The sequence below is a fragment of the Portunus trituberculatus genome, chromosome 5 (genome assembly GCF_017591435.1).
Source record: "Portunus trituberculatus isolate SZX2019 chromosome 5, ASM1759143v1, whole genome shotgun sequence".
Lineage (NCBI taxonomy): Eukaryota > Metazoa > Arthropoda > Malacostraca > Decapoda > Portunidae > Portunus > Portunus trituberculatus.
Genome location: NC_059259.1, coordinates 1,546,800 through 1,568,933, shown reverse-complemented (window position 1 = coordinate 1,568,933; position 22,134 = coordinate 1,546,800). Strand labels below are relative to the sequence as shown.

The 22,134-nt window shown below is 35.7% G+C and overlaps 1 protein-coding gene and 1 long non-coding RNA gene across 3 annotated transcripts in view; one reads left to right on the top strand and one right to left on the bottom strand.

The window, feature by feature from the left end:
- The window catches only part of LOC123514030, a 35,808-nt gene that overhangs the window by 3,489 nt on the left and 10,185 nt on the right, over positions 1-22,134 (top strand). Inside the window, exons 2-6 of the mRNA XM_045271608.1 lie at positions 1,089-1,231; positions 6,306-6,468; positions 10,968-11,140; positions 16,027-16,094; positions 20,986-21,008. Coding sequence (XP_045127543.1) covers positions 1,185-1,231; positions 6,306-6,468; positions 10,968-11,140; positions 16,027-16,094; positions 20,986-21,008 — 474 coding nt within the window. The 5' untranslated portion in view covers positions 1,089-1,184. The remainder of the gene's footprint in view (positions 1-1,088; positions 1,232-6,305; positions 6,469-10,967; positions 11,141-16,026; positions 16,095-20,985; positions 21,009-22,134) is intronic.
- LOC123514580 lies at positions 13,345-15,935 on the bottom strand. 2 transcript variants are annotated; one of them, XR_006677642.1, is made up of 3 exons: positions 15,251-15,905; positions 14,543-14,761; positions 13,345-14,374 (listed from the first exon to the last, which is right to left on the bottom strand). It is a non-coding gene; the product is annotated as an uncharacterized LOC123514580 (long non-coding RNA). The 2 variants fall into 2 exon arrangements; XR_006677641.1 differs by having other exon boundaries at positions 14,543-15,935.

The following is a 22,134-nucleotide window of genomic DNA, read 5'->3' as shown; positions in this document are numbered from 1 at the left end:
CTTGGGGGATTTACAAGTTGCTTTTCTTCTGTTAAATGCTGTTGGCCTGGACAGGACAGTCTTTGGAAAAAAGTCACTTTTCTTTTTATACGATGTGGGCTTTTCACAGGAATTTATAGGCTAAAGGGGATGCTTTGTGGGGTACCTCTTATCTCAAAGCCCACCCGCTAGGAAACCATTGCCCCGAGTGAGGAAGCCCAACCTACACTCGGACCGTGGACAGGATTCAAACCCGTGTGCTTGGAGACCTCTCAGACCCCAAAGCATGCATAGCTCCACTGTACCACGGCGGCCCACCTGACTTAAAAGAATCTCACTTGCTAATAAGCCATGGAAAGTAAATGCATTTTTCAGATTAGGATGAGAATCAAGAAACATCTTTTGAAATTTGTAAGTTTTTCTTTTCTTACTGTTTTTTTTTATTCCCTTTCTTCAAAACTATATATACTTAGAAAAAAAAATATTGTGGTTATAAGCCATAAAAAAATTCCTTCACTTTGCTGGTTAGAAAGCAATTTAGGAAACATCTTATATAATCTTTAGTTTCACTGAGGTTTGTTGCCCTTGTCCAGAAGTCATCCATTGAAAAGATTGTAATGAAAAATTTCATTTTCCATCATACAGGTGAGGACAGGATTTATGAAATGGTGTTCAATGTTTTCTTTTCCCTTTTTTTTTTTACCAGCTTTTGTTACCTCTGGCTAGTGAATTTGTATAAAAAAACGTTTAAGACATAAATGAATGAATCTGTTGTGCAGATTATAATAAGATTTAGGAAAAGTCTTGTGTAATCTATATGTTGATTTTTTTTAACAGGTTGTGTTGCCCTGATCAGAGGTTTTACACAAAAAAAAAAAAATATACAGATTATTGTTTTAGTGAGGAGAAATGGGAGGCAGGTGGTGAAGGAAACATGAGCAAAGGGGGCAATCCTTTAATCCTGATTAAATTCACAGCAACTTTATCAGCTAGTCTTCTTTTGATGCTTCTCTGAAGAAGCTAATGCAGATCTAGTCTGGAATTAGAGAGATACTCATTTCTCAGCCTGTTTCAAATTGAAATCTTAATTCTTTTATTTTCTCTTGCAGAACAGGGGAGGAGAGCTTATCAGCTGACCAACAATCTGTCAGATCCTTTCACACACACACACACACACACACACACACACACACTTACATTACAAGATGTTTCGCCGCTTCCTGGTTGACTGTCAGGGACTTGTGCTTCCCAGGTTAGTGTGTTTACCGTGTTTTTGCCTCTTTTTCATTTCTCTCAGGACTTGTGATAACTGAGCTACATTCAACCTTGCTAACTTGATGCCTTCTATTCTGTGTTGCCTTGCTGCACTTGGCTCTCTCTCTCTCTCTCTCTCTCTCTCTCTCTCTCTCTCTCTCTCTCTCTCTCTCTCTCTCTCTCTCTCTCTCTCTCTCTCTCTCTCTCTCTCTCTCTCTCTCTCTCTCTCTCTCTCTGACTCCTCAGTTGGCCTTTTTTTAGACTTTTTATATATAAGAGGGGAAAGCTGACCAAGACAACAGAAAGAATAATAAAAAAAAAGGTCTGAGAGCGTTAGCTGAAAGAAAGGGATAAATGTCTTAAAACCTCCCTGTTAAATAAGGTCAAGTCATAGGAAGATGGAAATATAGAAGCTGGTAGGGAGTAACAGAGTTTATGAGAGAAGGTTATGATTGATAAAGAGTACTAGTTAATTCTTGCAGTAGAGAGGTGGACAGAGTAGAGGTGAGAGGAAGAAGAAAGTCTTGTGCAGTGAGGGTGCGGGAGGAGGGAAGGCATACAGTTAGCAAGCTGACAAGAACAGTTGCCATGAAAATAGCAGTACAGATAACAAGAGATGCAGCATTGTGACAGTGAGAAAGAGGCTGAAGACTGGCAATCAAGTGGGCTTTTTTCTTGTAATTTTATGTTGCCCTTGCCCGGCTTCCCCTCTTGCATTAGAAAAAAAATCAGACAATAGAGGCCTGTTTTTGCATGAATACACAAGTAATGTCAATTCAAACATCAGTGGAATTTTTTTTTTCTTCTTTTTTTTCACACAAGGGGAGACTGGCCATGGGCAAAAAAAAATTGAAAAAAAAAAATGGCCCACTGGATTGGCAGTTCCCTTAAAACTATTAGGAGTTACCCAGAAGTAAGGGACAAATGTCTTGATATCTTCCTCTTAAAAGAAGTCAAGTCGTAGGAAGACGGAAATACAGAAGCAGGCAGAGAGTTTCAGAGTTCAGCAGAGTAGGCAGGGAGTTGCAGAGTTTACCTGGCTCCTCATGTTGGTTTGCAATGCTCAGGATATGGTGAAGAATGTGCAAAACCATAAGGACTTTTGAATGGAATATTCAAAGGAGATGGACCTAATGATCACTAAACAGAGCTTGCATCTTCATTAGCTGTGTGTTTTTCTTTTATGTAAGAGTGGAGGACTGGCCAAGGGCAACAAAAAGGTGAAAAAAGGCCCACTCTGTTGCCAGCCTCCTTACAGAGCTTATAGTTAGCCAAAGGACAGGGACAGATGTCTTAAAACCTTAAATGAAATCAAGTCATAGGAAGTTGGAAATAGTACAGACACCGGCAGGGAGTTCCAGAGTTTACCAGAGAAGGCTATGAAAGATTGAGAACACTAGTTAGAGAGTTGGACAGAAAAGGGGTGAGTGGAAGAAGAAAGCTTTGTGCAGCGAGGCCAATGGAGGAGGGGAGGCATGTAGTTAGGAAGATCAAGAGTGTGGTTAGTATGAAAACAGTGGTAAAAGATAGCTAGAGGTGCAACATTTCAGCAGTGAGAGAGAGAGGCTGAAGACAGTCAGTCAGAGGAGAGGAATTGATGAGATTGCTTCTCAGGCCACTGCCATGTGCTAATGTCACCTGTAGTTCTTTATTTCAATCTACTTCTCCTTCTAACCTCTGGCTTTGTCAGTGTTTATCACAGGGCTTGTGTAGTGGAGAAAAGGTGCTCATAGGTCCAGGTTACGAAACTTTACTGGGTCCTGAGAGAATACTTAACTTTTGAGATATGTAGGAAGTGTGTAAGTGTTCAGTGAATAGCTCTTAGCATAGATATGGACTGCTTAAGGACTTACAAAATACGTAACTCTTTAGTGAATCCTGCCCGTGGTCTTTTGAGGTGTACAATTTCATATCTTTCTTCTTTTAACAAAGGGATGGAGGAAATGATGAGATGCTCTCTATATTTTTGTCTGGAATCATGCCAAGTCTGTTCTTCAATTTGTTAAACACTCTTTAATTAACAGAAAATGCCAAAATCTTTTGAAACCCAACTCAAGACCTATGCATCAGGCATCAAGCTAAAAACATCTCCACTAACTTTACTTCTTCATCTTTCCCTCCTGTATTTCATCATGATGGCACCATTGTCATTTCATCTGCCTCCAAAGCTGAACTTTTCTCTTAAGCCTTTACTTATAACACTACCTTGGATAATTCTAGGCTTGTTCTTCCCTCTTTTCTTTCCTCTGACTATTTCATGCCTTTGTTTAAAATTCTTTGAAGTTATGTTTTTCATGCCTTTTAGCTAGCCTGAATCCTCAAAAGGCTTATGGACCTGATGGGGTTCCTCTTATTGTTCTAAAAAACTGTGCCTCTGAATTTGTGCCTTGCCTGGCCAGCCTCTTTCAACTCTGTCTATGGACCTCTATCTTTCCTTCTTGCTGGATGTTTGACTACATTCAGCCTGTTTCTGAAAAGGGTAATCATTCTCATCCATCAAAATACTGCTGTATAGCTTTAATCTCCACCTTATTAAAAGTTTTTAATCCATCTTCAATAGGAAACAATAATTTCACAATCTTTTATCTGATTGTCTGTATGACTTCTGTCAAGACCACTTTACTGGTAATCTTCCGGCTTTCCTTACTGAGTTTTTGTTACCCTCTTTCAGAGATTTTAGTGAAACTTTTGCTGTTGCCTTGGACCAGGTGTAGGCAAACTACAACCCACAGCCTGCATGTGGCCTGACAATTGGTAGTGAATTTGAAAGAGAAAGTTGATAAACAAATGCTGAAAAATATTGTGAGCATTTAATTTTTTTCCCGCAGGTGTGCTTTGGCGAGTGGCTCTTTCTTTGCAAGCACAAGCCTTTTATTTTGTATTTTGAATATTAATCATTTTTGTTTAATATAGCTTGTTGTCCTATGAGATTGTGATTTTTTAATGTGGCCCTAGTACTGGAAAGTTTGCCCACTCCTGCCTTAGACATATTAAAAGCTTTTGATATGGTTTGGAAGAAAACTTTGATATTGAAACTACCCTCATAAGGTTTCTATCCTTCTCTCTGCATTTCATATCAAGTTTCCTCTCCAACCATTCTTTTGCTTCTGTGGTAGATGGCCACTATTCTCCTAAATCTATTAACAGTGGTGTTCTTTAGCATTCTGGCCTGTCACCCACTCTCTTCCTAGTATTCATCAGTGATCTTAACCAAACTTCTTTCCAATCCATTCCTATAAAGTTGATATCACCCTATACTTTTCCATGTCTCTACAGAGATGACTAACCTGTCAAGTTAACAGTTCCTGCAGGGATGCCACAGAATGCCTGATTTCTGATCTTTCTAAGATTTCTGATTGGAGCAGATAAAACAAGTTCAATGTCTCAAAAACTCAATTCCTCCATCTATCAACTTGACACAATCTTCCAGACAACTATCCTCTTTTTCTTCAATGACGCTCAACTGTTCTTCTACGCTGAATATCCTTGGTCTAGCCTTTATTTATAATCTAAACTGGAAACTTCACATCTCATCTGTTGCTGAAACAGCTTTATGAAGTTGAGCTTTCTGAGGCATCTTCATCAGTTTTTCTCAGCTTTCCCCCATTCCTGCCCCCCCCACCCCAACTGCTAGCTCAGTAGAAGGGACTTATCTCCCCTTGCACAGGGTACTCTTCACATGTATGGTGGGGTTCCATTTTTATAGTTTTATTAGACAGGCTGAAATAAAAATCTTCCTTTCTTATCAATTCCTCTTCTCTAACTGACTTTCTTTAGCCTCTTTCTCACTGGTGTTGTGTTGCATTCCTTGCTATCTTCTACAGCTATTTTCATGCCAACTGCTCTTCTAGTCTTCCTAACTGCATGCCTTCCCTCCTCTTGTGGCCTTGCTGTTCTGTACAAGACTTTCTTCTTCCTCTTACCCATATTCTGTCCACCTCTGTAATGCAAGAGTTAACCAGTATTCTCAGTCATTCATACCTCATTCTGGTAAACTCTGAAACTCCCTATCTGTTTCTGTATTCCCATTTTTTTACAACTTTGCCTCATTTAAGATGGAAGTTTCAGGATATTCATCACATTTTTTTGGCTAACTCTCTCAGACCTACATGGGGACTGGCAACTAAGTGGGCCTCTTTATTTTTACTCTTTTTGTTACCCATGACCAGCTTTTCCCTCTTACATTAAAAATAGAATAAATGTCTATTGTTATGGACTTGGTAGGATAGGGGAGCGTTGGTAGCAGTGTCTACTTCCGCCCCTTACCGCTATGGTTCATCTGGTGCATGGTCCGAGGAGTCTCCAAGCGCACGAGTTTGAATCCTGTCCACGGTCCGAGTGTAGGTTTGTGCTTCCTCACTCAGGGCAACGGTTTCCTAGTGGGTGGGCTTTGAGATAGGAGGTACCACAAAAAATTTCCCCTTTAGCCCAGAAATTCCTGTGAAAAAGCCCACATGGTATATAAAAAAAAAGGCATTAAGTTTTGGCTGTAAATTAATATTTTCATGTTTGGATCATCATTGTTTGCATTAACAGACTTTTTAGGTTAGGTTAGGTTAGGTTAACAGACTTCTACTGTAGATGGATTCAGTAATGAAGGAAGTGCTGTACATGTCATTCAGGAGCTTGAGGAGAAGTTGAAACAAATTTATAGTGGAGGATGATATATGGAAGACATGTTTTATGTAGGGACTGATATGTATAAATATGAAAGCTTCTTGCATCTTCCTTTATTTTCTTATATTTTTGAAAATAAAGGAAGATGCAAGACATAACTATAATATGTAGTGCACAAATATATCATCATACTGTATCATAATACTATCCAAGTATCTTGTCTCTGTGTTGTCATACTAATATTTGTAAACCAGAAAATTCTTCATCTTTGAAATGCTTAAATTTGTCATCAAAGCATAACTTTGCATCATGTTTATTAGCAGTGGAATGAAAAAAAGGTCTGAATAGGAAAAAAAGGGCAGGAAATTTTTATTAAGTCTTATTTCCTTCTGTTATTTTGTTTATCACAGAAACAAACAACACTAATACAAAAGGAATATCTGCTTCATTGACAGTGCCTCAAGGGTGACAGCCAGGGCCGTGAAGATACCAGGCAGACCTATTGCATCACCACAACTACTGCAACACTGTCGCCAGCAACACACTGATGACCGGAGTGTTGTGAAAGTATTGAACATGGAGAGTGATGCTGGATTGATGGTGGATGCCATCAGCCAGGTGAGACGTTTGATTTGATTGTTTTTTGTTTTGCAATATAGTATTATCCATGTTAGTGGGTTGCAAAAATAGTGGAAAAGACAGATCTTACCTTACCACAGTACTGTGTCTAGTTGACATTGGCAACAATGGAGTGCCAAACTCTTCTCTCTTTGTATCATCTTGATTCCATGCATGGTTTTCACTCTCTGTCTCCCCTGTGTTCTCTTCTCAATCACCCCCAAAAGCTGGTCTCTCTCCACACTATCTCTTCTCAGAATATGCTCCAGATACCCAAGCTGTCTCCTCATCACGGTGATTAACTCCCTTGTCCTGCCACCCAACTGCAACACCTCATACTCAGGACCCTCATAATTTTTTCTGAAGAACCACATCTCTGCTGTCTCCAGTCTCTTCTTCATTTCTTTACTAACAGTCTAGGTTTCACAACCACATGTAACTTTTTAAAATTCTCAGCCAGATCCTAGTGGTCAGCATTAATTTACCACCCTTATACTAATTAATCTGTCACCAAAAATAGTTTTCTTTTTTGTTCTTATATAACTCAAAATGTTACAAAACAATAAGAAAAGAGTTAAAGTTTAAAGTTCTATTCTTAAATGCCCTCTTGGAGGTTTAAATATGCCTTTCACAGTGATGCTGGCTTAACTCATCAAAATTATAATCTTGTGGCTTAATATTTGCCCCATCAATCTAGTCCTATCTAACAGCAGGCCTAACTGGGTCAGTGCAGCTGTTACCTTCATCCTATCCCAGCAAAGTGGTGTTATGTGGAGGCTGGACAACAAAGGACTGCATGTTTGCCCATATGCCATGTGTCTCAACACTGCCTAGCTGCTGTGTGGATACTCTAGAGTCAAGATCATCAGACTCATCATTGGCATTATCATCTTTTACTTACAACAACAGATGATTGTTGCTTTCTACTTGATTATGGCCTAGATTTGTCATGGTGATTTTTTTTTTTTTTTTTTTTTGGCGTGTGTGTATGTGTGTGTGTGTTTGTGTTTGTGTCCTTCATCACATTTCAAAAACACTTCCTCCCGACAACATTCAGCGTGACTGTTTTCATCCATTTCTTCCCAATTTACATGTGTGCAATGTAGGTCTACTACAAGTAGCACTCTTCTGTCCTTCCTGGCATATTATCCAAGCAATTTAGCACTTTACTTTGCATTTCTTTATGTACATCAAGCCTCCATGTATTAGTCTTTGGTTGGACATGTGTTACTATGATACCCCTCCTTTCCCTCCCACTGGTCTTCATTGTTATGCTTTTAACCTCAGCCAGTTAATTTCCGAACAGTAGTTCCTCCATGTATACAGTATATCCTCTTGAGCCATTATCAATATTCCTCCAAATTTTTCTCCTCCTTTCTCTCCTCTAAACATTCTATCCCTGCTCACTAAAATTTACTTGGATATCTTCACTTAACTTTGTTTCTATTATACATACCAAGTCTGGTCTTTTTTCCAATATATAATCTCTCACTTCTAGCATTCATGAAATCAATCTGTCAATGTTTGTAGTATATATAACCATTAGTGTATTTCTTCCTCTTTCTAGACATACCATTTCCTCAGTCTCATATCTTACTCTCTCTCCAGTAATATTTCTTCTGCTCTGCCTCTGTCCTTCTCTCATTTTTTCCTTAGCTTCATTCCTCAGTTCTTTCTTTCCCTTTCTTTCTGGTTCATCCAAATGTTGCTATATTCTGTCTTTCCATCCAGTTTCCCAGTCCTCACTAGTATTTCTTCAACTACTCGAAATCTCATTTGAACTTTTAGTGGCCTTTTAGTTCCCTCTCTATATTTTCTAAGTGTACATGTTTCTTCAGTTTCTTTTGCTACACCCTGTTCCCCATCCTGAACATCAAAATAATTTATTTTAACCTCCTTTTCCCTCACAAGTTTCACTGGATTTTTCTTTTCTTGTAGTCCAGATATAACCATACACTTCTTTTTTGTCCACCTTGTCTCTCTCTTGCTCTTTTTTTTCTTTAATCACTTATATAAATATATCCTTGGTTTTTTCATGTTTCTGCTGTTTGACTACTTTTGCAAAGCAAACTTTTTTTCATTTTCATGTTCTTTTTTTTTCCATGCCTTCTCCCACTCCTATGACTCCACACCATTTTGATTCTTCGTCTTTTATCACTGTTCTCATTTCTCTGTCTTTTAAGAAGTCTGTTATTCAATCCAATACCTCTCCCTGTAAACAACCTATGTTTTTAATTTTCCATAGCAATCTTTAATGCGGTACTTTATCAAAAGCCTTTTTTTTTTTTAGATCCAAGTAGACACAGCTTGCTCATCCGTCCCTCTCTTGAATTATATCCATTGCTCTACTATAGAAACTCAATAAGTTTATGTAACATGAATTATATATATAGTAAACATTATAAACATTTTACTATCAATGTAATGTGACCCACTTGTGGGCGTATGAACTTTATGCCCACCGGTGAGTTGCATCACAGTGGTACTTTTTTTCTTTTTCTAGTGTAATATGATCCATCGGTGTTCATACAGTTTTATCTTCCCAACACACTCTGCAGACATTTAAAAGTATGCATACCTCTTCTTACATCGATTTTGCAAACCACACTGGCTAACAAAAGTTCTTGTTTCCTCAAAGGAGTCGGCCATGCTGCTAACTGCACTGAATGTGTTAAATATTGCCAAAATAAATCAAAACCATGACACAAGAAGGCTTGTGATCACACCTGGGCTTATATCACTGTAATCCTTATTCATGGTCAGACTGTCCACTGCTTTGCTGAACTCACTGAAGATAAATGGATCATCCAACACTGGAATATGAAGTGAATTTGCAAATGCATTTTCAAATTTTTTTTGTATATTAGTGGGATTTAATGCACTTTAAACTGTTTATCTTTTGGCTATTTAACACCTTGTTTAACTCCTTTACAGTTTATTGATTTCCATGTGTGTGGTTCACACAAGCAATGTTTTCCTGTGTTCAGGCAGCAATTTGGTGCCGGAACACTGTTTCGGCACCGTTGCTTGTGTTCCCGCCACCACTTTGGCCGTGTTCCCAAGGTTCTGCCAGGATGATCATTTTGTTCCTGCATTGCCCATGTTCTGGGATCTTCTGGTAGCTCTCTCACGTCAAAAAATGCATAAATCATGTCATGTGAGCTGGTGTAGCCAAAAAGTGTGGTAATACCCCTCTGTAATTTGGTAGAATGACGTAAACCTAACTGGAAGACTTGAACAAAAAATTTTGATAAAACTGATATAACATTACTAGTAAATTTTTGGATAAGTGCATCCCCAAAATCTTTGTCCTTGAAATCTCTTTACTAATTTCATCACAACCAACAGTTTACTTTAACATTACCTGTGTTACCCAAGCCAAACCTAATCAACTCCAAAGCTGTAAGAATTTTAGATGCACTGCCAAAATATGTAACATCTTTGTCTAGCCCAGGGGTTCCCCATCTCTGCACATCAAAATACATTCAGTAATAATGTCGTGCGAGTTAATGTGGCCAAAAAGTAAGGCTGAGAGAAGGGAAATGGTATGATATGTAAGTGGAGTATATTAACAGAATTTACTCGCCCAGATTGAAAGGTAAAATTCCTAGTGTCTACAGTTTTGGGAGAAAATACGTAATTAAGCCTTGTAAATCCACCAAGTAGAGTTCTCATACTCTGTACAAAACTAATATCTTGTATGAAGATAAAGAAGGTAGTCTTAGACAAATTTTATAAACAAATGTATTTCTTTATTTCTTTTTTATTTTTATTTATTTATTTATTTTTTTTATTTTCTGTTATATATATATATATATATATATATATATATATATATATATATATATATATATATATATATATATATATATATATATATATATATATATATATATATATATATATATATATATATATATATATATATATATATATATATATATATATATATATATATATATATATATATATATATATATATATATATATATATATATATATATATATATATATATATATATATATATATATATATATATATATATATATATATTTTTTTTTTTTTTTTTTTTTTTTTGAAGTGTTAGTAGAAATGACCAGCCAATAGGTGTGCTGCCACTCACAGTAATAAATTCCTATACCATGTGAACAACGAGTGTTTGGCTGTTCAGCAGGCAGGGAACAAGTTGGTAAGGAAATGGGAACATGTGATGCCAGTACTGAGGAAACATTGCTCATGAGTACCACGCTTAAAAGTCCAGCAAATTTTTTCACCTTGGTTGTGTTTCATCCCATTCATGTTGGTATCTAAGTGAGACAGAGTGAAAGTGGCAGTAGTGTTTATAATCATCCCGTGACAGCCGTGACAAAGGCTCACTGTTCACCAGGAAACATAATTACAATTTATAAATGAACATGAATTGAATAATGGAAGCAAACACAAATAGGTACATGAACAAGTATTCTGGTCACCTCACCCACTGTATCACTGTCACCAGGTTGGGTTTCGTCTGAACAATGGCCTATCAGTTGTGGGTCCTGTGGCTCTGTTCCCTAAGACAGTCCTCAGCTGGAGAGTGAGGAGTGTGGCAGACATCAATGAAAACTCCTTATCACTTTTCTATCTACTGGAGCCCAAGATTGGTAAGTGGAGTAGATTGATGTACTCAGGGCTATTCTGTCCACCTATTTGATGCAAGACTGAACAAATATTATGTCATTTATTATTTTATCTTGTGAACTCTGGAATTCCTTGCCTTCTATATTTCATTCTTCTTATTCCTTATATTCTTTCAAAAAGGAAGTTTGAAGATTCTTATCCTCCAATTTTGGGTGAAATTTTTTTTATGCTTCTTTTTGGAACTGGCATCTCAGCTGGTCTTTTCTTTTCTCTATCCTTTGACCAGTGTCCCTTTCACATTAAAAAAAATAAATAAATAAAAAAATTTATATATACATTATATATATATATATATATATATATATATATATATATATATATATATATATATATATATATATATATATATATATATATCTTTATATATATATATATATATATATATATATATATATATATATATATATATATATATATATATATATATATATATATATTCTTTATATATGATATATATATATATATATATATATATATATATATATATATATATATATATATATATATATATATATATATTCTTTATATATATATATATATATATATATATATATATATATATATATATATATATATATATATATATATATATATATATATATATATATATATATATATATATATATATATATATATATATATATATATATATATATATATATATATATATATATATATATATATATATATATATATATATATATATATATATATATATATATATATATATATATATATATATATATATATATATATATATATATATATATATATATATATATATATATATATATATATATATATATATATATATATATATATATATATATATATATATATATATATATATATATATATATATATATATATATATATATATATATATATATATATATATATATATATATATATATATATATATATATATATATATATATATATATATATATATATATATATATATATATATATATATATATATATATATATATATATATATATATATATATATATATATATATATATATATATATATATATATATATATATATATATATATAAACAGGTGATCCTCGCTATATGAATTTTCACTCATATTTATGAAATCCATGTTTTACAACCCTTTGTCTGCTTATATGAACTTGCTTTGAGTTTACAAATCTTAAATTCCCCGCCCGGTGCACCGGTGGCCCTAGAGATGCACAGCAGGCGGTTCCACAACAACAACGTAAACAAACGCTCCTGTTCCTGCTATCTGCTCTGTTTGTCTGCTTATAATCTACATTTTTCATAATTTTTGCATCAATTCCATACAGTAAGTACTGTACTGTGGTATGTATTATTTTTATTCTAGCATCATTCATTAATAAGTAATTTATGAGGGTAAAGGGAACTATCTTGATAGCCTATTTTCTGTGAATCATGTAGATGTGAGAAAACCAATGCAGAATTGCTGTTCAGTTAGAATTATGCTTGATAAAACCAATGTGCATGGTAGAGGCTGTTGGTTATGGTACAGGAAAGTTCACTGGAAATACCTAACCACTCACGTTGGAAAATATTTGAGGTTCCTCACCAATGGAAAAATCATGAAAATTTTGGTATAGACAGTTTTTTAGTTTTACTACTTTTTTACAGGTACTATTCTGAATATTCAGAGTAAATAAAATAAACACAGTGTATGTACAAGTGCTTTTTCATAGCCTCTATGCATGCTACAATATTGATAATTTCTTTTTGTACTTTAATAGGGTGAATACAGTATTGTTTAGACTGAAAAATCTTATGTCTGTGAACATAACCTCTATTTTTGTATTGCTTTAGTTATTTGCGATACAAATTTTCATTATACGAAAGGATTTTCAGGAACCTAACCATTTCATATAACGGGGATCACCTGAAGAGTAGGGAGAGTGGGGCACGTTGAACAGGTTTTGGACATATCTGGTCATAGGCAAATATCTTTCGGCTAAACTTATGTTTCTCCCATGCGATATTCATCTTCATCCTTCTACCCAAAGTTGACAATAGGAATGATTGATATATCTTGTTTTCATAGTGGAAAATTTGGCAGATTATTTTTTTTTCTAAAATGGTTCAAACTGCCCCATAGGCGGGGTACATTGAACCATGCTATGGGGTAGATTGAACCATGTCTTTAAACTTTAATAATGAAGGCAAAATAAAAAACAAAGTCTAGAAATAAAAATATTTTAATAATTCATTCAGAATACACATATTTTCTCCCTCTTTTGATGTATACAAAATATAAAGTTCCTTTTTATTATAATCGTACATGGCATGCTTAATGTAGAAGGTAAACATGTAAAATAAACGCTATAATACCTACTCTCCTTGGTATGAATGACTCATAATGTAAGCAGCATTTGCCTACCTGACTGGACTAGTATCACAAAATAATAAGTGCTAAGACAAATAAATCTAATACTCTTCTTGGTATGAATGACTCATAATGTAAGCCGCACTTGCCTACCTGACTGGACTAGTCATATCACATAATTGTAAGTGCTAAAGACAACTAAATCTTCAAGAAATTATATAAAAGAAATCTAGTGACATTTATATTCCTCCAAGTTTAGAGGAAACTTCAACATTGACTGCACTCGCTTGGTACCACCAGTAGTGATAGGTTTGGGCAGACACATAACTATTTCATTTTTCATGACTTTTGCTCTATCCTCATTAGCTGGTTTGACGAACCTTCCAGGTAACTTCTTAGACTGTCGGTAAAATCAACATCATAACATGTTTCTTCTTCATCCTTAATCCTTTCTTTTATTTGGCCAACATAAAATACCCATTTATTCTCTGAATTTTCAAGCTTCAATTTGATAAGAACATAGTCTTCATCCTCTGGGTCTTTTCTTGACTGATCATCTGTCTGATCATCAGCAAAATCCTCTTCATATTCACTTGATTCCCCATGCATTGATATGTTTTCCACTTCATCATCTGAACTTTCATCCTCAACAACTATTTTTTTCTGTGCTTTTCGTAACTTTTGTAACTTCTCTTCATAAATCCAGCCATCCAGTCCTTTCCTGCCATACAGTTATGTTTCCAAGAATCTGGGCAAGTTTTATCTCTCTTCATTGCATATTCAAATGCAAGTCGTCTTACTGCTGTCAAGCCAAGGCCATGAAACAACTGGGAGCAAGTTACGATATATTCAGAAAGTCCGTCTTCTTCTTCTTCAGTAAATACCTAAAGCAGAAACACAACTCGAATTAATAATAATAATAATAATAATAATTATTATTATTATTATTATTATCATCATTATTATATTGTCAATGAAAATATAATATCTGTTCCATTTCTAGCATGCATTTATAATAAATTCAGTTAACATGTATAAGGCAGTCAACCAACTTGTCTGGTATTGTAGTTAGGAGCATAGTCTTTTGTTTTTTCAGCTTGCCCTGCTTGGAATTTCTTAACATATCTTGACAATGTAATCCGGTTTACATCCAGCAAACGACTAACTTCCCTGATGGACTTTCCTTTGACAACTTCGTCAACAGCTCTCTCCATTAAGTTCCCATCGGCTCTTCCTCGATCAGTTTTTGCAAGATACTTTCGCACCATTTCCTGAAATGAAAACAACATCAAGCTCATTCATTAGATGTTAAACATTAGGAACCACTTAGCCTATTATTTTCTATTAATAGTCAGTATGTACAACAACTAGAACATTACCTAATAATAATAATAATAATAATAATAATAATAATAATTAATAATAATAATAATAATTTTCAATAATAATAACAATAATAATAATAATAATGAAAATCATAACAGTAGGCCTATAAATAAGAACAAATCAATTACAATGCTATGGGGTACATTGAACAGTATTGTGGGGCACATTGAACCATATTTCAATGTGCCCCTATTTTAATGGTTCAAAGTGCCCCATTTCCAGCCATTACAAAAACATGTGTTTCAGAGAATAGCAAAGTTGAATTCAAATTTGTTTGGTATCCTGTAATAAACTTCACTTACCACGTAACTCACTCGAATAATTTGATCATAAGCATCAGTTATGTGGAAAGTGTTAGAAGGTTTGGTACTTACCTCAACAGATGAACAAAGTAGGTCAAATATTAAAAAAAAAAAAAACCAGCACGTCCTCCCTCAATGAAGGCTGCCACTCAACTGGTGCTTGAGTGGAGCTTCTGAAGAGCGTTGTACACAAGAGACATCTGCTGATTGGGAGACAAACTATTCCTGAAAAATCCAATGGTTCAATGTGCCCCTATGTTCAACGTGCCCCACTCTCCCCTACTGGTTAACTCTTGCATTAGAGAGGTGGACAGAATATCAGTAAGAGGAAATGAAAGTCTTGTGCTGTGAGACCATGGGAGAAGGGGACACATACAGTTAAAAAGTTCAGAAAAACAGTTGGCATTAAAATTATGATGGAAGATAGCAAGAGATGCAACATTGTGGCAGTGAGAAAGAAGCTGAAGACAGTCAGTTAGACCAGAGGAATTGATAAGACAAAAATCTTTTGATTCCACCTTATATAAGAAAACTATGAATGGAACCCCCCCTGACACATGCAAAGAATACTCCATACATAGACAGATAAGGCTCTTGTACAGAGTTAGCAGTTGGGTGGGTGACAGAAACTGAATGAGTTGCCTCAGAACGTCTAACTTCATAGAAGCTGTTTTAGCAAGAGATGAGATTTTCTGTAAAGGTCAGACAGGATATTCAGTGTAGAGGGGGACAGTTGAGTGTCATTGAGCAAGAGAGATAGTTGTCTGGATGGTTGTATTGAACTGATGGATGGAGGAATTAAGTTTTTGAGGCATTCAACAATACTAGGTTTTCTTTTCTCCATTCAGAAATCTTAGGAAGATCAGAAGTCAGGCATTCTATGGCATCCCTGCAGAATCTGTTAACTTCCTGAAGGGTTGGTCATCTCTGAAAAGAAGTTCAATTTAGAGAAACGACGAATGCGAGGAGACTTACTTGATCTGTTTAAAATGTTTCAGAGATTTGACAACATAAATGTAAACAACTATCATTGACAGTTCCAACACCAATAGAATATTAGTTACAAGATTATAGGTAAATGTTTCAGATCAGGCGAGGCTAAGCATTATTTTTAATAGAATTGTAAATGTTGGGAACTCTCTCCCAGCATATGCTGTCCATAGTAATACAATAGAAACTTTTAAACAAAGGTTTAACAATCACCTTGCATCAACCTCTCAAATAACGTACTTTGTATGAACATTAATTTTTTTTTTTTTTTTTAGTTACTGGATTAGAAAGTATCATTTCTCTTTCAACCTTTTATATCACATCTTTGACTTTTTCCCAATTCTCTCATGTTTTCCTTCCTTGAACCCTAGTGTCCTTCAGCCTCCAATTTGCAGAATCTGTAGTGATAGAATAGACACACAGATAGCCTCTTTAGGCCCAGTAGGGCTGTTGCTGTCTGTTCTTTCTTTTGTATTCCTTTGTATAAAAGGATAGGAATGGATAGGTTTAATTTGGTTTAGAGCAGGGGTTCTCAACCTTTTTCTCATTAAGAACCTTCTGAGTTATAAGGCTGTCTACCTGAATCCCCAGTCATCTGACTTAGAACAGAATGATTAGCCTTCAATATACAATGGTACTGCAAAGGATGTTATTAGATCAGTCATTTAAGTAGCCCTGGAAGTCTTACAGAATGTTAATTTAATGAGTGACACTTACTCAATATGCAATGGTACTGCAAAGTATATTATTAGATTAGCCATCTAAGTACCTCTGGAAATCTTTTTGTGAACCCATGAGGGTTCATGAACCTCAGGTTGAGAACCCCCTGGTATAGAAGATCATTGATGAATAATAGGAAGAGAGTGGGTGACAGACAGAACCTTGAGGAACACCACTGTTAAAAAGATTGAAGAGAAGAATAGTGACCATCTACCATAGCAGCAATAGAATGGTTAGAGAGGAATCTTGTGATAAAGTTTCAGAGAGGATAGAAACCATAGGAGTGTAGTTTGGAGATCAAAGCTTGGTGTCGGACTCTCTCAAAAGCTTTTGATATGCCTAAAACAAAAGCAAAAGTTTCACCAAAATTTCTAAAAGAGGATGACCAAGACTCAGTAAGGAAAGCCAAAAGATCACCTTAGAGCGACCTTGATGGAAGCCATACTGGTGATCAGATAGAAGATTGTGAAGTGAAATGTTTAAGAATCTTCTTACTAAAGATAGATTAAAAATTTTAGATAAGCAAGAGATTAAAGCTATAGGGTGGTAGTTTGAGAGATTAGAACAGTCACTTTTTTTAGGAACAGGCTAAATGTAGGCAAACTTCAAGCAAGAAGAAAAGATGGAAATTGATAGACATAGTTGAGAGAGTTTGGCTGGGCAAGGTGCAAGCACTGAGGCACACTTTTTGAGAACGATAGGAGGAACCTCATCAAATCCACAAGCCTTCCCAAGGTTTAGACCAGCAAGGGCATGGGAAACATATCATTGGGGAGAATTTTGATCGTAGGTATGATATAATCAGAGGGAGGAATCATCCAAGGTATTAGCAAAGGTTTGAGAGAAGAGTTCAGCTTTAGAGATAAGATGAGGTAGCAGTGGTGCTATCAGGTTGAAGTAAAGGAGGGAAAGATGAAGTAATGGTATTGGAGGTGTTTTTGGCCAGATGCCAGAAGTTCCAAGAGGGAGTTGGATTTTGAGGGATTTTGACATTTTCTCTTAATGAAGGAGTGTTTAGCTAATTGGAGAACTAACCTGGCATGGTTCTGGGCAAGAAGATAAGGCATATGGGATTCAGGTGACAAGGTTCATGTGTCTTTTGTGTTATCTACTTGCTACTGGCGTACAGGGATACATATTAGAAGCTTAGCTCTCTGCCTTGTTGCACCCACGACTCAAACCCAGGTCTTCAGTATTGTAAGCTGAGCATTCTGACAACTGCATTATACTGTATTTATCTACTTTCATATCACTGGGTTCAATCATTGCTCATAATGTCCTGTCTCCATATCTACATTTAGCCAACTTTTCTTTAAATGTTTGTATGTTAGTTGCTCTAATGACTTCCTCATTCAAGCCATTCCAAATATTCCACATAGAGTTCTGGAAAATTAATGAAGTACACAAGACTTACCATAGGTCAGTTGAAGTATGCCTGTAATTTTATGAGGCAAATCATCTCTATTAGAGAGGAGCATTCACATGAGATGTACTGCATCCCATCACACTGGTAGACTTTGAAATATATGACCACCTATATGGCAAAACCAAGAAGGTACCATTTTATAAAGGAATGCAAGTTGTGGGGTGAGTGGAGGGCATGTGAAAGCTCTAATTTACCTTGTTAAATTACTAGCACACTTTAACTGACCTATGGTAAGTCTTGTGTACTTCATTAATTTTACATTGTCAAATAATTTGTTGAGAGGAGCTACCCCCATGAGGCTTTGAGGCCATATAGGTGTCAGACCTTGATGTATAAAGAAAACTCCAAAGCATAAGTGAACATAACTATTATTAATTGTACTTTTTTGTACCCATATGTGTAAGTTTATTTACAACATTTGAAAAAAAACACACTGTGTGTAATTCAAACACATGACTCATGACATGAATGTAAACATCCAAGAACAAAATGTACTTATTCTAGTACTGTTTGCTGAAACGGTCAGAAGTAGTGGTCCACGGTAATGGGCTTGTCATAGTAGTCAGCGAAAGTGGTCTCCCTTGGCAATCCAGCTTTAGCCATAATGAAAGGTACAGACACAACCATAACCTTGGACTTTAATGCCACAGTTGGCCATACATTACTGGCAGTGAATTTTTGTTATGTCTATCTTAGACTTACCAGTCATGGACTTAACCCAACATACAATTGTGTCCTTTGTTAAAGTGACGTTTGGCTTGATGAAGCTGATAAGTTTATCATCTATTTGATTTCCACTTTGTCTAAGCTCCTTAGGCTTCTCAATATACCTAATTAAAGTTTTATAAACACACAAGCTGATATCTTCAGAATAATGTTTAAAATTTACCATTCTAATGCTAAATATAGGCCTGGATTGTTTGAGATTTTCCCAAACTGAACTGAAATGCAATCATGTCTATTGCAGATGTCCTTGAGTGATAATAAGTGAAAAGTTTCAATTCTGGATGTTTGGGTCAGCACCAACAACATGACATGTTTTAGAGTTGACACTTTAGTGACAAATTTTGCAAAGGGAACTTGTTTAATGTTTCAAGTCTCAGTATACCTGGGTCTGTGAATCCTTAGGTTTAACACACTTTCTGTGAACATGACAGCCAGCGGGTGGTTGCCTGCTCTGCATCCACCACCAAAATGCCCAGAAAGGACAGGGCACCCCTTGCGTCGTTGAAGTACTCATAACATACTTCTCTATTGAAAGTTTCCATAAAAAAATTTTGGATACATTGGGATTAAGGGAATTGATGTCCTGTCTACCACAAAAGTGAGATCATCTTTTGACATGTGGTCAGTACTGGTTCCCTCTACAGTGGAACCTCTGCTCACAAATGCCCCAGTGCACAAAGAAATTGGTTGATGAACCAGATTTTTTAACAAATTTTATATTGGTTCATGAACAGAGTTGTTAGCTTTGGCACAAGATGGCATCACATGGAGCATCAGTTGTTCTCAAGGTACCACACCATAAACAGTGTTTCTTGTGGTGCTGTTCTTTCTTTTTGCTTTTTGCATTAAATTAGCCCTCATTATGTCTCCCAAGCTTGTGAAATGTGTTAGTGATAGTGGAGCTATGAAGCCGAAGCATATTACGATAGAAATAAAGACTGTTTTACAAGCAGAGCATCTTGAAAATACTACTACCATTCAGTTGAATCCACATGAAGAAAGATAAAAGAAATAAGAACTTTGTTACAAATGTGGAACACAAGAAAAAGTATTATTTCCAAGATGCTTTGCTGATATCACAGGTCTCGGGAGTCACAAGATTCCTGGAGAAAGGAAGGTGCATGTTGAGTTAACACAGCCTTTGGGTCCAGGAACAGATTAATCTATTTTACATTGATTCCTATGGAGAGAATGGTTTAGGTTCACAAACATTTTGGTTAGCAAAGTTCCTTCAAGTTAGATATTTCTGGCAAGCTGCCTTGTACCATATCCTACCTACAAGTTCTACCATATGTACTGGTTTTATCAAGCATAATTCTAACTGAACAACGATCCAGCAATAGTTTTCACACATCTACATGATTCACAGACAATTGTCTACCAAGATTGCTTTATCCTCACAAATTAGTTATTAATCAATGATACTACAATAAAGATAATACATACTACAGTACAGTACTTACAGTAGAAAACTGATGAAAAAATTATGAAAAATGTGGAGCAGAGCAGATAGCTTAGGGACACAGTGGTGAAAGCACTACAACACATTCTGGCTGTTTTGGCTTCAGCCACACATTTTTTTTTTCTCCATAAAGAAAACTGAAAAAATTGCACTACACTTTCCTTTTAAAGCGTTAACCTCTCCAGAGGCAAGGTGAAATGTATGTTAAGATTTTGTGATGTATTAAAGTCTAAGAACTCAAGAGTTTGGTACACCAGGCACATGTTAGTTGCATAAACTCAAGTAAATATAAAGAAATACCTTGATAAAATAACAACAGAAAAATACTGGAAGAAGTAAAAAGCTTGGTAAATCAATAAATAGATACATTGTAATATAGCTTTAAGAGTTGGCTATTCTTTACATTGCTGAATTAAACCAACTCTTGAACACTAAAAACTCAACAGTTTGTGTCCTCTCCTATTGTTCTTTACACTCCTTCAGTGTCCAAGCTGACACTCCATCAGGCTCCATTGATTTTTTGTCATACAAGTTCTCTAAGAATTTCCCAATTTCCTGTTGTTGCACCATGACTTATCTTAACCATTCCTGCTGCACTTCATTACTTGGGTCTGAAAATCCATTTCATCCTTAAGCAGACCTAGAACTTATTCACAGGTTTATTAATTTCCTCAACCATTTGTGTGTGTGTGTGTGTGCATTTGTGTGTGTGTGTGTGTGTGTGTGTGTGTGTGTGTGTGTGTGTGATTTGTATTTACCTATTTGTGTATTACAGGGCCCGAGCTAAGCTCTCTGTGACCTGTCTCCTTGGCCACTCCTGTCATATCTCTCTTTCATCTGATTGACACACACTGCTTCAACGACATCACTGCTCAGTTTATTCCACTTATCAATGCTACGATGCGGGAAACTGTATTTTCTTACGTCATTTAGACAGATGTCCTTTATTAGCTTTTTTCCATGTCCTCGGAGATAATTACTTGTGGTCACCTTTATCAACTCTCTGTCCAGTATGTCAATCTTGTTCACCAATTTATACATAGTTATCATGTCTCCTCTTGTTCTTCTCTCTTCTAATGTGGTCAGCCCCAGCTTCCTCAGTCTTTCCTCATAGTCTAACTCCCTGAGTCCTGGTACCATCCTTGTTGCCAGCCTCTGTACCCTTTCCACCTTCTTCACATTTTTCTTCATATGCAGTGACCAGACACATGCTGCATATTCTAACTGGGGTCTTATTAAGGTACATAATATCTTCTTCATCATTCCTTCATCTAGGTAGTGGAATGCAAGGCCAATATTTTGAAGCATGTTGTATGTTTTCCAAAAAATCTTGTTAATGTGTTTCTCCGGTGACAAGGTGTTTTGCACGGTTACTCCTAAGTCTTTCTCCTCATTGGTCTCTTTAATTTTCTCATCACCCAGCCTGTAATCCCAGTTTGGTCTGTATCTACTTCTTCCCATTTTCATAACATGGGTCTTGTCTATATTAAATTCCATCTGCCACTCTTTACTCCACTCATATATTTTATCAAGATCTTCCTGTAACTTGTTACAATCTTCCACATTCTTTACTCTCCTCATAATTTTAGTATCGTCCAAAACATGTTCATGTAACTGTCAATTCCTACTGGC